The sequence below is a fragment of the Myodes glareolus genome, chromosome 1 (genome assembly GCF_982192425.1).
Source record: "Myodes glareolus chromosome 1, mMyoGla1.1, whole genome shotgun sequence".
NCBI lineage: Eukaryota > Metazoa > Chordata > Mammalia > Rodentia > Cricetidae > Myodes > Myodes glareolus.
Genome location: NC_142026.1, coordinates 9,857,310 through 9,874,600, shown reverse-complemented (window position 1 = coordinate 9,874,600; position 17,291 = coordinate 9,857,310). Strand labels below are relative to the sequence as shown.

At 37.5% G+C, this 17,291-nt stretch overlaps 1 protein-coding gene across 1 annotated transcript in view; it reads right to left on the bottom strand.

Moving 5' to 3' along the window:
• The window catches only part of Cps1 (carbamoyl-phosphate synthase 1), a 107,750-nt gene that overhangs the window by 59,041 nt on the left and 31,418 nt on the right, over positions 1-17,291 (bottom strand). The window contains exons 9-18 of the mRNA XM_048458818.3: positions 16,804-16,910; positions 15,849-15,987; positions 14,819-14,896; positions 13,016-13,114; positions 11,259-11,354; positions 8,168-8,357; positions 7,267-7,424; positions 5,660-5,788; positions 2,884-3,028; positions 1,223-1,433 (exon numbers count right to left, since the gene is read on the bottom strand). Coding sequence (XP_048314775.1) covers positions 1,223-1,433; positions 2,884-3,028; positions 5,660-5,788; positions 7,267-7,424; positions 8,168-8,357; positions 11,259-11,354; positions 13,016-13,114; positions 14,819-14,896; positions 15,849-15,987; positions 16,804-16,910 — 1,352 coding nt within the window. The remainder of the gene's footprint in view (positions 1-1,222; positions 1,434-2,883; positions 3,029-5,659; positions 5,789-7,266; positions 7,425-8,167; positions 8,358-11,258; positions 11,355-13,015; positions 13,115-14,818; positions 14,897-15,848; positions 15,988-16,803; positions 16,911-17,291) is intronic.

The following is a 17,291-nucleotide window of genomic DNA, read 5'->3' as shown; positions in this document are numbered from 1 at the left end:
CCACTTACAAAATAAAGCGGTGCATGGTAAAGCGTACAGACGTTGAGAATTCACTGGTAAGCCCTGTTTGTATTGCTACAGCCTTCAACTTTCATCCCTTCAACACAAAATCGAAAGGCTTTTTGAGAAACAAGATTTCCCCTCCACTACCTGAGTTTAATGTCCACTCAGATTAGAATCTGCAAAATAGTCTCTGAGGAAACATGCATCGCTGCCTGTATCTAAGGAAACATTTGGGGCTACTGTGTACTGCAAACAGCCTGGAAATTTGGACTAGCAATTTTGAATCCTGGTTCTATCTCCAAATACTTTGGGCTCTTGTAAAAGTTTGGCTGTCCTCTAGAATGTCAGTTCAGATCATTTTACTTGATAAAATAGCTCCTAGAGCTATAGCATTAGATGAGTTATTCAGTACAAGTTTCCATCTAACATACAAGGAAACTGATGGCATTAAGTGCTGTGCACAACTCAAGTCAGTTGATGAACCAAGCAAGAAATCAGGTCTTCTGACTCATGAGCAGAGCGCTACAACCTTGCACCACTGTGTAGCTACATAAGTGTACTAAAGAAGCAATTATTTTCTTCATTTAGATGGCATATAACTTAAATGACAGTTGTTAAAAATGACAATAGAAACAAAAGACTTTATTTACTTTCCTTTCAATTACGTACGCTAGCAACTGTTAAACAGACATTGAACTTACATATTCGTTGTAGCATTTATCCATGGATATCTACATTGCTTATTCTTGTGGAATTGTTTTTAATTGTTAATTATAAGCTGATGGGTAATTTTGTATGTTTTATTGTGTACATTTCTAGAATCAAATTAATCTATACTGAAGTGTTGAGTTGAATAAAGTGTGTTTTATTAACCACTCGGATAGGCAGTTGAAAACTAAAATTAAATATCAGTGTTCACTTTTTCACGATATCTGCAAAGTGTGATTAAAAAGCATAGTTTTTACAAAAAAAAATTTCTGTTTTGATCATCCAGATCTTGACTGGTTTATGATTAGCCAGCAAAGTCAGCTAGCAATATTATTTGTCTCAATCTGGCTCATTACTAATCATGTCTTTGAGGTTCTCTAAATGTCCTGGAGCTAGCACGCAAGAAATTAGGGTAGATTTTACAAATACAAAATGGTCTTCCCCTAGCAGCCAATTTCCCATTTCTACCTGCAAAGAAATTGAAACCAATGGTCAATCATTCTGGTCTTACCCAGTGGCCTTGGAGGCCAGGGCAGAGCTCCGGGACAGCCTGGCATTCACTTCGATGATGCAATACTCCATTGAGGTAGGATGGAGAGCAAATTGAATGTTGCATTCACCCACAATACCCAAGTGGCGTACAACATTGACTGATGTGCGTCTCAACATCTGGAACTCTGCATTGGAGAGTGTCTGAGCAGGGGCCACAACAACTGAATCACCTGTTAACACAAGCAGCACCCATTAGGTGGTGGCATATTTTAACAGCCAACTTGACTGTTTTAAAAAAGTCAAGTACCTAAAAATGATACAGGGCTTAGAATAGGCTGACGATTTGAAGGAAGGTTTAAAATTAATATTCACATGCATATAAGTGAGACATCAGGTATTCCCTTTAATTCTTGTTTGCCCAGGTGATTGAACCCTTACTTATAGAAACAACGCCCTCCTAACTTCAGCCACATTCATCTAACTGGTAAAGGTAATTATCAGCTTACTAGATTTCCATCAGTTCCTTCAACTGCTCTTCCTGCATCTCAAATTGCCTCTCGAGTTTTTCCTTCCACAGAATAGTCTCTCCTTGTGTCTAGACTGGTACAGCCCTCTCCTTTCTGCCTTCTCTTGCTTCTCCAACATGAGGTTTTTGAATCTTTAATTCCAGTATCCTTATTCCCCTCCCTCCTGCATGCAGACACGTTCAGTGACCCTCTCCTCAAGAAACCCGTCCACAACTCTGTCAGACACACAAAACTTTCATTCTTTTCCTCACTAAGCATCTCAAAACTCTGCCAAGTTTCTCATCCTCCTTATCCTATACCTCTATTCCATGTAGGTTCTATAACTAACTTGAAGTACCTAATTTTTCTTCTTGAACTTCTAAAAACCCAAATTAAATCTCTATTCTTGAGCTAGCACAGAAATTAATACTGTCACAAAGAAAGCTCTTTTGTAAGATACATCTTTACATTGACCTACTTGATATTACTCCACCTCATTTTCCTCAACTCGTTCTCTTTAACCTGACCGAGAAATTGAATTGTTTTTCATTGTATCAAAAACTGATCCCCTTCTCACCTTTCTTTGCCTATATCCCTAAAAGGGTATGTGTGTCTCTAGTTTCAGTCATTTCTTCTACACTAAATGATTTCCATAGACTTTTTGTCAACTTTTTAATTTCTGTATTCTCCTGTGTCCTGTTCTAGGCTCCCAACTCCCTCCTCTGAAGTGCCTGCCACATCTTTAATTTAGCATTTCTGAAATGTAACTCATCACACTTGTCCTCTACAGCCAATTAGTTTCACCTGCTAAAAATCTGTTTTCATCACTGTTGAGACTATTTTCTCAATCCCTTGGTGACTAACACACCAGTGTGTTTTAAAGTTTTGCAGGCCCCATCTTTATTTCCAAACAGACTTAGCTTTTACTCAAATTTATTATTTATCTGACTTTCCTCAGGTAAGATCAAGATAATATCTACCGTACCGAAGAGGGATTCCGTTGAATTCCAAACTAAATTTGAGACTGTTTTCAATGCTATAAACTACTATGTACCAATGTTAAGTGTTATCATTAGTCTGTCAGCTAAGAGTGGTAAAGTACCTAATACAGGTTGCTATGGTGATCAGAGTCTGGAGCCAAAGGCATGGCAATTCTTGTAGATTCTTTGCCTACCTGTGTGAACACCCATGGCATCAACATTCTCCATGTTACAGACAGTAACACAGTTATCATCGGCATCTCGGACAACTTCATATTCTATTTCTTTCCAGCCTGTCACTGACCTCTCCACCAGAATCTGGTTGGTCATAGCAAATGCCTGGAAATTGATGACACAGACAGCAAAGGTTTAAGGAGAGACACTGGTTTAAACAAGGAAATGAAGGAAAGTGCTCTGACCCAAATCTCGGTCAGCACTAAAGTCTTAAACCCCATCTCCATTTCCCCCGCCCGCCTTCCAGAAGGCGTAGGGTGTCAGAAAATCAGTGAGACCAGGAATAGTATCCTGCAGTGAATATGCTTGATTTGGGTTATTGAGGCTTGCCATTCAAAGTGCTGATATGACATTAAATCAAACTAATTTAGGAAAAAGAGAAAATAATTGAGCAATCAGGCAGAGGGAAATGAAATTATTTCAGTAGCTAGGCTTCAGTGAAACCAGAAAATGTGATAAGTACAAATAAATGTGGAAAAATAAGTCTATAGACGCTGGCTTTCTCTAAAATAACTGAGGGTAGTTTGTACAGTGACATACACAATCAAAGTTAGCTGGGGTTGATGAGGAAGAGAAGGGAGATGATGACGACTGTAAACAGCGAGCCAAGATGGCATAGCGACTTGGGAATTAGAAGAATCATATGCAGCTATTATTATGGCTAATCACTGCCTAAGTGCTTAAATACTCTGAGTCGTATATCATACATGGCTGATTAGACAGATACGAATTAGTGTAATTATCATTTCATATTTACTACATACCCACAGTGTGCTAGAATGCTGAACTCAAAATACGAAAGAGGCCGTCTCTGACCTTGGACATGTGGTGACTGACCGTTAAAGACAGGGATTTCCCTTTGTCTCATAATGTATTTGATTTTGGATATCAATAAAATGGAAAGAACCTTAATTTCATTTCAGATTATTTGTAGGCTGTATGACATAATGACAACTCAAGTTAAGCTTTCCATAAGGTATCTCAGCCCAGGGTTTTTTGCAAACTCAGTTGTCACTATGGACACATGCAGCTGAAAATGCAACTCTTTTGTCACCAACTCATCCACCAGGATGAGGCTCCCAAAGCAGTCAGGACGTTCTGGAGCTGCAGTTACCAAATGAGTGATGACGTCGTTTGCCATTTGTGCTGTTTGCAAAAGAAAAGCCTGAGACAGAGGAAATAAATTGTGTATTCTAGTCGACTACGATAGATATTTAGATACAAGGAAAATTGGCATCATTTCAACCAATCTCATAGCTTTGATTTAAAGTTTTTCAAGTTTCCAATTTTCCTCCAAAGTTAACTTAAATACCTAAATGATGTAGCATAGCATCTAGTGGCTCTAATTATAACCTCAAGTGGAGAAAGGGATAGGTTAAGATGTAAGGATATGACTAGCTAATCTCAAAGGGAAAAAGTAAAGGTTTTCAACTAGGAAAAGTAGTCATCAACCATTGATCATTGTAACAGAATAGCAATAATTGAAAAATATTTCATTCCAAAACTATTGCAAATGATCTATATAAAAAACGGTAATTCAGAATGCTTCATTTTATGGATAAAATATATTTAACACAGGAGAAATATATGCTTACTGTTACTAAGTATATTGCTACTATTAAGAATACTCATAACATGTATCATGCTATAGTAAATATATTTTATAACTACATAAACATATTTTTACCTTAGATAAATAACTCCAAAGTCCAGACTGGGAGTTATTTAATACTTGGAAAAGGAACCATTCCTATTAAATGTGTTGCCCTTTGTGTATATAATTTGAGTAACTTTTAGAAAACTAAATCTAAGTTGTTAGCTTGTAAGCCTGCACAAGTATTTGAGAGTATTTAATTGTATTTATCTGCTTTCAAATTTCAATACCAACAACTAAGAAATCTTACTTTGTTTTAGTTCAAAAATAAAAAATAAAATTGTGTGGTACTGAGAGCCCCTCCAAATGGCTGCACAGTAATTTCGTCAAATCCTCCCCACACTGCTCAGATGCCCTTGCTACAATGGCATTTCCTCACTCAAAGTCACTACTGAGTGCCCAGCACTACCAGGTATGGCTTTCTGGTAGCAGAATATGAACAAACATCTCCGGAGCAAGGCTTTGTGTGTTTACCTCTGTTTCATGGAGAACACCTTTATTTAGCCAAAATAGTTTCAATAAATCTCTCAAAATTCACTTAGTGATGCATCAATTTGCTTTTGCTAGAAAGCAAACTATCAGTATTCCGCTCTCACTCTCTGTTTGTGGGCCGTAGTTGACAAATTTCATTCATCTTATTAAATGTGGAGGCTGCTACTATTGGTGGTTTGACATCTGCACTTTGGGGAGAGATTGTGTCCTTATCAGGGTCTCTGAAAAGTGGTGTGAAAAATGAGGCATTTTATTCTGCTCTTCTCTTAGCCAGGAAAGCATACTTTAGCGATCTGAATGCTTTAGCGTAGACAGTGAAACAGAGGAAGATAAAGGTGGATTAATGTTCCTCAGTGAATTCAGCAGCATAATGAAAATGGACAGATAGAGTGACCACTGCTTTACCTCGGGTAACACGAGTTATGCTGTGTTCTCATGTGAGCAGCTGTGCTTGTTTCCCTCAATAGCAGGGCCAGTTGATCCTTGACTATGACAGTGACAGGGGAAAGGTCACAACTTTCTCTAAGTGAGTAAGTTCATCGAATCAGCTTCTCTGGTTGATAGGAATATTGCTCGGGAAAAATACTTACCTTTGTGCCAAGGTCCACTAAGGTCTCCTTGTTGGGGCAAATGCCAGAGCCTAACCCACCCAGGGCATATGCAGACCGGATCATTACAGGGTAGCCAATGGTGTCTGCTGCCTTCAAGGCATCCTCCATCTGGGAACAAAGCAAGGATATTGAAGCTGAAAGATCGACCCCCTCCTTCTTCTCCCTCCACCACACACAGAAAGGGGAACATACAGAGTCCCACTATGGGAGCCTAGAAACCCAGGTTAATTAGCTGATTTGCAGAGGGGAACATGTTCTATTGTCCCCTCGTGTACTTCTAAAAAAAATAATGCTTCTGGAAAAAGTTATGTAAAATTCCAGTGGGTGTAATTTTTCATTTTTTATCAGATAAATTTTAAGTTGTTTTCTAAATACTACACTGTGATCAAAGCAGAAATAATCATCATTTATTTTAGAATAAAAGATATATAAAATAATGGTTTTAACTTCAGTTTGAAAGTCTATCATTAAAAGAAAAAAATGTTTATCTATTCCTGAAGCTAACATGGTAATAAAACAACATGCCATTAGGAACACTAGGTAAAAGGAGGTATTTCATTTTTCAAATTTATTCTCAGAACAGTCTCTGCAGCTTGGATTTTTTTTTAACTTACCGAATACAACATATGGTGGCTATATTTTCTGTTGTGGAATATTATTACACCACCAATGGGAATGTAATTACACCTTTCCCATATGCCTGCTTCTTATCATGGAGAAGCAAGGACATAATTATATCTGGCAACGAAAAGTACAAATGTACAGCAAGAGCTTCCCAAAGCTTTCAGGAGAGCTCCCAGGAGATTCTTCTTGATTGACAGGTTTGTAGTCTGGCATGTACGCAGTAGCATTCTTTTCTGAGGCAGATACATCCAGTTTTAGTCATCCCAGAATGACTTTTCTCATCCCTAAGACTTTGCCTATTTCTGCAATGGGGAGGTTGTGTTTAAAGCTTCCACTTTTCACCTCACCAAATATATTTCTAAAATCAAAAATACAGTCAGGAAAAAAAGAGATGAACAAATAGTTGAATTTTTCTTGGTCATTGGCAATATTCTAAAAATGGGAATGATTTTTAGAATCAATTTTAATGGAAAATGAGTATAGAAATCAAACCCAGATCTATAACAAAGGTATATGCATCCAGGATGAATCTTAATGACTAAATTCATTTCATTCTTAAACATTTATTTCATTTCAAAAACCCAATTTTCAGGGTATTAAGACTCACACTCAACATGTGTGACTTATCCCAGGAAAGAGAGAAAGCAAAAGGCAAAAATAAGTTTGCCATTAAAAGTCAGTATTGTTGTTGTTTTCAGAGCAAGAGATAATGGGCGCCTCAGCTTCAAACAAGGAAAATCACCCCTGGGTTTATATTTTCCATTGCAAAGAGTAAAATGTTAATATCTATTTCTAAAATGTTAGCCCTGAGTGCTGACACTAGTACACAGTGTCTCCATGATACTAAAAGATGTCTGAAGATAACAGATAGATTTTATATATAGTTATCAGAGATGATAAATTATTCTCCCTGCAGTCCAAGACAAACAACGACCCCATCTCCCAAGAACAAAGTTTCTTACTGATTCCACCGCAAAGCTGGGCGCGATCTTCTCATTGATCTCGTTCAGCTTGTCTGAGAAGAGCTGCCTGTCTTCTGTGGCCATAATGGACTCAACTGATGTTCCTAGGACTTTCACACCATATTCCTTCAGCACCCCTCTCTTGAACAGCTCCACTCCTACGAAAGAATCAAACATACGGTTTCTTATCATCTTCAACCCTATGTCCTCTTAACAGACACTGAACATTGTTTAAAGAAAAACCCTGGGGCTATAGAACTATCTCAGAAGTTAAAATCACTGGCTTCCCTTGCAGAAGACCAGAATTCGACTCCTACAAGATAGGTGACAGTGACCAACATCTGTAGCTCTAAGGGCTTCTGATGCTGCCTTCTGAACTCCTAAGGCACCAGGTACACATGTAGGACATAGACATGCATACAGGCAAAATGTCCCTACATGCAAAATAAATACATCTGAAAACAATTTGAAAATAACTCTTAAAATGTATTCAAGGAGTCAGCAGAGCCAATAACAGAGCAGTCAGGACAAGCCTACATTGCCATGTGGAAGGCAAATGCCCCAGCACTGACTTGTAAGCATGAATATGTTAATTCTCATTTTTCATTCATAATAGTTTTGTTGGTAACAATGTCCTAAGAAGGAGAAGGAAATCCACTAAATCCATTTGGCCACTCCAGAACCTTAACATGAAGAATTTTTTGCATCTCTGCTCTTTTGTGCCATAAACATGTACAATTTATTACACGGAATGGAAGGCTTTCTTTTGCCATTTTCTTCTCCATTAGGATAAAGGCTTTATGAGCACACAGAACACAACTCTTCGATGACTACAAGCCACGTGTGTTTCACATTGGTACACGGGTAAAAATAACCTACACCTGACTGGAGAAGAACTCACCGCAGTTCAGAGCTGTCTGGCCTCCCATGCCAAGAATGAGCCCGTCAGGCCGCTCTGCTTTGATGACTTCTGTGACAAACTGTGGGGTGATGGGAAGAAAGTAGACCGCGTCTGCCTGCTTCAATCCCACCTCGTTGGTCTGCACTGATGCAATGTTTGGGTTCATCAGGACCGTTTTGACATTTTCTTCCTGGAAAAAAAAAAAAAAACAAACAAATCAAGCATTTAAGGTCTTCGGTGATAATGGCTACTACACTCTGATGAAGACTAGTTAGCAAAGCTTTTAGATTATTCTCTGGGCAGGCTGCAGAAATCAAAAGAAAACATGCATCTGTCCAAATGAAGAAAAAATGCTGTAAAATAATACTAATAAGAAAAAAGTTTCATCAAGATCATTACCAAGAATCCTTTGCCAGGTATGTGGCAAATCAAACTGGAAATCATTTCCAGAAAGACTGTCAAGAGACTGTTTGCAAAACTTTAGGGTTCAACTGATCTTAAAAGAATGAAATGCCACCCCCCCCCCAAAAAAAAACTTAAAATGAGTAAACATGATATGGAATTAGAAACAACTTAAATATTTCATTTTATGAAGAAAATATATTTAATAGAGGCAAAATATATGTTTCCCTTTATATGTCTTGTCTGAGGACAGCACTGGGTGCACCTTTAGAATGCGGTATTTTGTTCTTGCCAGAATCACTAAGATACACCTGTTGATAACCACTTTCTCTAGAGTTTTAAACCTGTTTGTAATACTTTTAAAAAAGAGCATTATACTACATGTGTGTGTGTGTGTGTGTGTGTGTATATATACATATGTATGTGTCTGCATGTGCGAATATGTATACGTGTATGTGTGTGTGTAGAAAATAGAAATTACCATATGGCAATAAATTAAAATAAAAACCTGCATCTATGTGCATGCATGCGTGTGTGTGCTCATGTGTAAGAATATATGATTTGCAATATTAACTCTTTCCTTACATCTGGAGAGACTTCTTCTAAAATGATCTTCATGTACTAAGAATAATGATTTTCGAAATCAGAATGAGAATGAACTTTAGTGAAATAAAGTATGAAATATGGCCAGATAGTCCATATTATTTAACAAACTATTGTGTAGATTTCAATTTCTTCTAAAAAACAAATCAACAAAATATGCAGATGAAAGTCTAAAACTCATCTTTGAAAACCAAATTCTTCCTTTAAGGAAGCTCTGAATTAAAGATAAATACAGTTTATGCTATTTTAAATTGAATGTATTATAATATTTGTTAATATATATATATACTAATCCCAAAAGAGAGATGTCTATTTTTCGATTGAAGAAACCAAGATTCAATGAGGTTTTAGAAGAGTTACTAAAGGTTACATAGCTGACATTAGACTCTATCTAAACAAGATATGCAGATGCGATTTTCTCTGTCTTCAGTGAGTTGTCAGTCAATATTTTAAAGAACTATCCAGAATATGAGTATTATTATTAACAAAATGTTGGAAGGATACATAGAGCTAAGCAAACATATTTTGGATATAAGTAATAACTGAAATAATTGAATCTAAATTGTAAATATACCATTAGCAAAGATATGAAGGAAAGCTTACTCCTCAAATACCAACAAACTTCAGAATATCAAATATGCTAATAAGAGGCAAATATAACAACTTTTATGAATTTTACAGAATTCATGCATACATGCTAATCATTTTTTAAATTGATTAAAAATCCATGCTGATTTTAATTAACTTTGCATGAATTTTTCCTGATTCTTTCCATAATATATGTATGTACCACATCATCCCAAAGATCATGAAAATGTCTACTACTTAACAGTATTCTAAATCCTAAATATAGTAACACTATGTTGTAACCAAGCTAAACTGTTGAAAAGACAAGATCTCTTGAGTAAATTGGGAACATGGGGACCTTGGGAGAGGGTTGAGGGAGGAGGGGAGAGGAAGGGAGGGGAACAGAGAAAAATGTAGAGCTCAACAAAAATCAATTTAAAAAAAAAAGAAAACCTTCTAATCAATAAGAATCTGAATCTTAATATAATGCAATGAATCAATATTTTTAAATATGTAAAAAATAATAATATGTGCACAGTAAGGTCATCCATGAATAAATAAGAAGAAACAAGATGAGAAGGAAGGGGAGAGGAGGGGAAAAGAGGGGAGGAGAGATGGGAAGAAGAATCAGGGATTGGGTTGTATTAAAGCTCTTTTCAACAGACATTTATCGGGGTAATTTTGGGCCACAGGAAAACTTTAGCCAGCTGTTTTCCGATATTTGCTGTCCCTCTGACATCTCTGTGCTTCTCAGCACTAGCCAGGTCTTTGGTAAACAGCCTTTACACTGTAGCACCTGAGGCAGGGTCATGAGCCAGTGCTTACACTACCTCTGGATGCCCTGATAAGCACCAGGATGTAGAGCTTGTTGGAAATAGGATTAAAGAGGGAGCAAGTTGTCTCAGCAGTGGAACGTCTTAACCGCATGAGATAACTTCTCTCAAGGTTGATTTTGTTATAATTACAGTGGCCACCTGGATGAATCGAAGATACAAGTTTGCTTTCCCCAACTTAAGTATTATTAAAGAATCTTTCCCACTTGAAAATATGTCTGTATCATCCAGTTTTGCAAGTCAGTGATAAAGGGATAGGATTCCCTAGTGACTGGTGAACAAATGTGTTGGTATCCTTGCTCACCCAGTTAGGGTTTCATTCAACCATGGAGATGCTTGAAGCTTCTAGCACAGGGTGTAAAGTAGCCTAAAGCCCAAATTCCTTCTGACACATCAAACACAAGTATACTTACCAACTCCCTGTAGAAACAAGAATAAAGTTCAGGTTTTCAGTGTAAAAAGGCAATAATGTAAATAATTTCCCCTGCTTCACTTGGCTGATGTGCACATTTGAAGCAGTTAAAATCTTTGGTGTTGGCAAAACTCTTACTATAGGATTCTAATGATAGCTAAGGAAAATAACTATAGTGACTTTGAACAAAAGCCTCATAAATCTCAACTACAAACGACTAATTAGACTCATTAAGGAGCGTGTACCAACCCTGGGGAAGCTTGTGTTCTCTCACCTTCATGGCTTTTACAGCCTGAGATCCTGAGTAATCAAATTCTCCTGCCTGACCAATGGACAGACCTCCCGATCCTAGGATGAGGACTTTGGAAACCTACAAACAATAAGAAAGAGGCATTACCATCATTTCCAAGGAAAGAAAATAAGGCATCTGCCAGAGAATAGTCAAGCTCTGCTGTCTGAGGTCATACCGTCATTTCCAAGACAAAAAGATTAACAATTGAAACATAATCTAATTTCACTGCCCTTTCCAAAGTTCCTGAGCAATTTCTTTACTTAAGCAAAAAATTGAAAGAAGCTAATATTTGGTTTAAGAATATGCAAAAACCAAATGCATTTACTCTACAGAAAATATTTGCATGTAAATGTACCTGCATATATCTCTACACATATTTTGAAAGTACAATGCATTCTTCTAAAATTTATATAATGCAAAAGAGATAGAGAGAATCTTTATCATATAATATAAAAGGTCTTATACATATTAATTTTAACCCACTAGCCTTTAGAGGTAAATAATAAAATTTTGTTTACTTACTAAATGATGATTCAACTAATCTTTTAAAAAAATGAATTCTATCAACTTCAGTGATTCAGTATATATCTCAGGGTTACAAAAGACTATGGTTTGGGATGGGTAATGGAAAAATACCAAATTGTAAATCAAAAGTAATACCATTTTTATTAAGCTTTTATAATAAGTAGTCTAGTAGAAGGAAATTTTATGACAGTATTGTAAGTGAAACTTTCTTATTCTGTGCCATTTGACCAAGTGTGAGTATCTCTGTGTGTTAATTACCATCTGTTGCAAAAGAAGCTTCCCTGTTGAGGCCTAAGAAGTACACTAATCTATGGCATAAAAATAAATCATTGGGAAAATGTATAATATTATGTGCATTTAGCAGGATAATAATAGTAGGATCTGCTTTAGGCCCAGTGATTTGTCTAGACAGAGGTTCTGTGCAGAGAGTGGAAGACTGGGAACACTCAGCACTAAATGGGAGATATGTTATATATGAATGGAACATATACATATATGTATGTATATCATATATGTATACATATATGTACATATATACATATATATGTGTGTACGTATATATCAAGGACATTCCTCCCACAGTTCTGAGATTATTATGAAGAGGGGCAGAAAGATTTTAGAAGCCGAGGAATTGAGTGACTTCAATGAACACTTTCATAAACACATTAGGGAAATTGCATGTATGAACACATGATGTTGGTGACAACATACAGAAAAGCTCAGGAGACACAAAAGTTCTGAACAGAGGGAGGAGGAGGATAGAACCCCACCTTTAGGAGAACAGCTACTGGGCATCAATTTCTGGGAGGAGAGCTAATTTATTTTAAAGAGACCATTCCTTTACAAAGAACAGCCACACACACAAGAACAACAATGGGTACCACAAATTGTTTTTGGTAGGTTTAAGAAAAAAAAAATAAGACACAAAGTTGGGTAGATGGGGAAGGATGATGGAACTAATAGAAGGTGGGAAAAGTGTGTCATTATGAACAAAATGCACTATGAAATTCTCAAGGAATTAATATAAATATTTTTAAATGTTTAATGTAAATTATAATAACTTCCCAAGAACAGATAATTAAAACATATAATGTTGGCCTTCATTTTTCATAGACATTCATGTAAATTCTATTATTTTCCTTTTTTAAAAAAGTCATCACATATTAAAGAAAATACATTATACATAAATCAAAATGGAATCTGCATCTACTGACCTCAACTCGAGATGCAACCAACGCTGGCTTTGGCAGAACTGAGGTGATGGTAGTGCCTTTTCCCTTCTTTATCAGTGAGAAAAAGGAGTCAAACAGGTACTAGAAAAGAAAAATCACAGCTAGTTGGCCGCTTCTAAACTCATGAGGCCTCCAAGCACACTGCTGGTGTACGGTTGAGAGAAAGCTTCAGAAAGAGAATTTTGTTTTTACTGTAAGTTGCTCCATGAATATTAGGAGTTTTGCTATTTAGTGGTTTCAGTTTGGGTTTTGGGTTTTGTCCAATAACTGAATGTTTACTCATATTAAATTAAGACAAATAAATACACCAGAGAGGACTAGAAAAGAGTCAGCTAGACAAGGGCTCCTTAACACACACATATGCCATTAAAAAACATACAAATCAAGTCTATAATCTTTGGGAGCCTTCTGGGCTCTGTTCACCTCAAGTCCTTTAAGATGAGACATTTTCTACAGACAATAAACACATCCAATACTGCCTTTTGAGAATATCAAGATTTTAGTTCTTTAATTGTATATTTTACAATTACTGTATGACTCAAACTCTAGCTGAACAAAACTTGAAACTAGAGCACTCGCACTTCAAAGTCAGAAATAGTGTTCTCTCATTTCTTTCGGCTCTCAAAAAAAAAAAAAAAAAAGACCCCTTAAGATTATTCTTAAACTTTCCCAGTGAGCTTACTTCTGTTGCTTCACTAGACACGATAAATGTCAACAAGAATACTTGTTTTGCAATTTGGCAGGACGGGAAAATAAAACACTAAGTCATAGTGCAATGATTGCATATACTGCCCACATCTGAAGTTATAACAGTCTAAGAGTTAAATGTTAAATCAAAGAAAAAAAACTTAGCAAGCATTACATGAAGACAGTAACTAGTGATTTGTTTCGTTTTTCCAGGTTCATCATGAATTAATTAAAACATACAGGTTTTGACTCTCTGAATAGATACTTCCAAATGAGAGAAATGCAAAGAAAAATGCCATGCCCATATCTAAGAAACTATATCTAAGAAGCTCTGAGATGAAAGAGTAGGTAACTCATGTCCTCCTCCTCCTTTTGCCTGGGCATCTTTTCTGGAGGCTCTGCTGACAGTGGTGGACAGAGCACTCCAGGAGGTTCCTGGGTGCAGAAAGGGAGAACTCACTCCAGACACGCCAGGCTTTCCTGGGAGTCATTGTGAGCTTAATTTGGAAAGATGTACTTGAATACTGAACCAAAAGCTCTCATTAAATAATAGAAAAACTATCCAGGTTAGAAACAGACTGCTCTAAGCATTCCTGTGGGTCCCTTTTGTAAAAGTCATGTGAGTCATGTGACCACGAAGGCTGCCTTTTCCTCTCCCAGCCCCTTTCCTTGCCTTGCTGCTGTTTATTCTCCTTCTGTGGCTACACAATCAGTTGCCATAGGGATTTTTTTAACTCACAGATGGGGGATTAAAATTTCATTTCAGTTATGAGATGGAAAGAGCAAGAGGGAATTCATTTGCATAGCACAACAATTGTAAATTTCAGAGCTAAATATATTAGAATGATAATGCGTTTAAGTAAAAATAGCATTCTAGCATTACTTTGAGTTTCTTAAGGGCTTTCCCACTTTAAATTTAAGAAAAGATTAAAATTTACTTCATGATCTTCATGGGGGGATTTAATACAAAATGCATGTACCAAGATGCAATCCTTGAGAATATTGTGCACCAATTATTTTGGTTTCTTGAGTCTTCACCCACAAACATCTCTGATCTTTTTTTTCAAGCATATAGCAGACATCGTCTGGCTGGCATACCTCAGTGTCTGTTGGCCCTGGGCTGACCTCTGGGTGAAACTGCACACCGAAGAAGGGTTTGCTCTCATGCATAATCCCCTAAAGGAATGAGAAACAGGGAGAAATTCCTTCTAAGACAACAAATGTCAAATATGGCAATGTATTATTCAGTAGATAATAAAGTTCAAATAGGAAACCAAGTTAATACTTAATAAAATTCTGGAAAATTCCCAGTATTATTAAGTAACATGGTTGGAGACACTAAGGATTCACCCAACTGTTTAAGGAAGAATAGAAAACAGCCCAATAAAGAGGAAGCTGGACGAGGGTTCCAGAATATAATAAAAGCAAACAAATTTGGTCCAGAACATTTGGGACTGAACCTTCTGGAATTTCTTCAAAATAAAATAAAATTCTCAGGTCCAACTTTTAAATTACTTCCCCAAAGGTCTTAAAAACTGTGGCAGTGCTGAGACTTGAGGACACACCAAGGACTGGATCCAAACAGACAAATGTCAACTGACCCCTAATAGTGATGAGTGTATAAATGGATCCTGAACAAGGGTACAAGAGCTGGGTCTTAAAAAGTCAACTAATAAGAAAGTAAGAGAATTGCATTTGTGAAGTGACAGGCTGGCTGAGGAGGTCATTCCATGGATTAGAGCACTTGGTCTACAAGCAAGAGGGACCTGAGTTTGAATTCCTATCTGCCATGTCTATGGCATGTGCTTTAACCTGCAGCATTAAGGGGTGGAGTAGGTGGTTCCTGGGAACTTGCTGTACAGCCAAGTCAAAACAGTTCAGTTTAGTGAGTGGCTCTGTTGTAAGACAGTAGTGTGAAGAACAGTACAAGAAGATACTGGGTGCCCTGCTCCAGGCTCTGTGTGCACATACGGGGGCACACACCTGCACAGTTCCATGCAACACATACACACACACACACACACACACACACACACACACCCTAAACATGGAAAGAAGAATACATAACATACAAGAAAAGTCCTTATCTTCTCACTAACAACGGAACAGTTTTGTTGAGAGCCACTACCTCGTTTGTTTGATCATTGACATTCACAAAGAGTGGTTTCCAGCCGGCAGGGAGGGTGTTGTCCAGAGCGTAGCCATGGTTCTGAGCGGTAATGAAAGCCTGTCTGTTGGTGATGTTCAGAACAGGCTGATTCTGTCCTCTGGAGAGAGATGGAGAGAAGAAGAGAGAAAAGGGAAGTGAAGCAAATGTATTTGTTACTCGTGAAGCCAAACTCAGGCCCTTTGACTGCCTTAGTGAAAATGGCTTTGTAAAAAGAGTAACAGATTATTAATCCCAAGCATTTCAGCCTCAAAACCAAAAACTCAATTCAGGAAGCTTTGTTGAGTCTTAAGCGCAGGTCAATTGAACTTTCATGATCAGTTTTAGAAAGGCACTCATAACAAAGAGAGATCGCATACTGGCTTCGCACAACTACAAATAAGCAGCTAGTTTTGAAGGAGCTACCGTCATTTTCAAGCCAGAGGAGAACTCTCTGAGCTAATAAACAGACCAGTCCTCAGATCAGACTCTTTCTGAACTCTGCTTTGTGCAGAGGGAGGGAAGGCCCTAGCATTGAGGAAATCAGCAGCATTGGGGGTAAAGAAGTGAAACTGAGTCACTAATGTGTTCTCGGATCTGAAGTCATTCTCGCTCTTTACAATGTTATCAATGTTCTGAAACGAAGCTTCAAATCGGAACAATTTCCTTTGGAATACCTTCTGAGTGAGTATTATAATGTCAGTTCATGCCAAGAAAAGGAAAATAACCTTAAACTATAGCAAAGTTATCGTTAGAGAAGGCTGCCTCTGAGAAATGTAATAAAAGTGGAATCAGGCGATCAGACAACTGTGAACTATGTAATAGGTTGACTGGCGTTTACTCTGCAGAAACACTATGTAAATTCTCTAAGCCTTTGGTGTTTGGTTACCGGCGGTATTTCAGAGGTAGCCTGGCTGCAATCTCATAACTGCCTTACCTATTCGCCATGGACATCTTGTAGGATTTGGCCCCAGCAGCCAGTCCTGTTATTATGTTTCCCGTACTGATTCCAAACAAAGGCTCTTTGCGGTCACTCTCCAAAATCTGTATCAGGGAAGATCATCAAGCAAGTAAGACAGAGAAAAACATTGTCTCTGAAAGAATAAAAGCCAGAGCATTCCCCATTCCTCATGAGCAATGTGGAAGAAGTAGGAAAGGAATTGCTAGTTAGAATGTAGAGAGAGGCACAATGGATGGATCTCAGAATCCATCAAGATGTCCTTGCCATTCAAATTCAATCAAACATAATTTAATGTTTAAAAAACTTGAAGGTCTTACGGGTTCTGCACCAAGGTAATGAGCCTGGGTTGCCAGTTTTCAATTATGAGGGCTATTAGAGGTGAAGATTAGACTCCATCCAGCCATTGTTAGTGGAGGAAGCATGGCAAGTTTCCTCTGTCCCAAAGCAAAACAATGCTTCTAAGA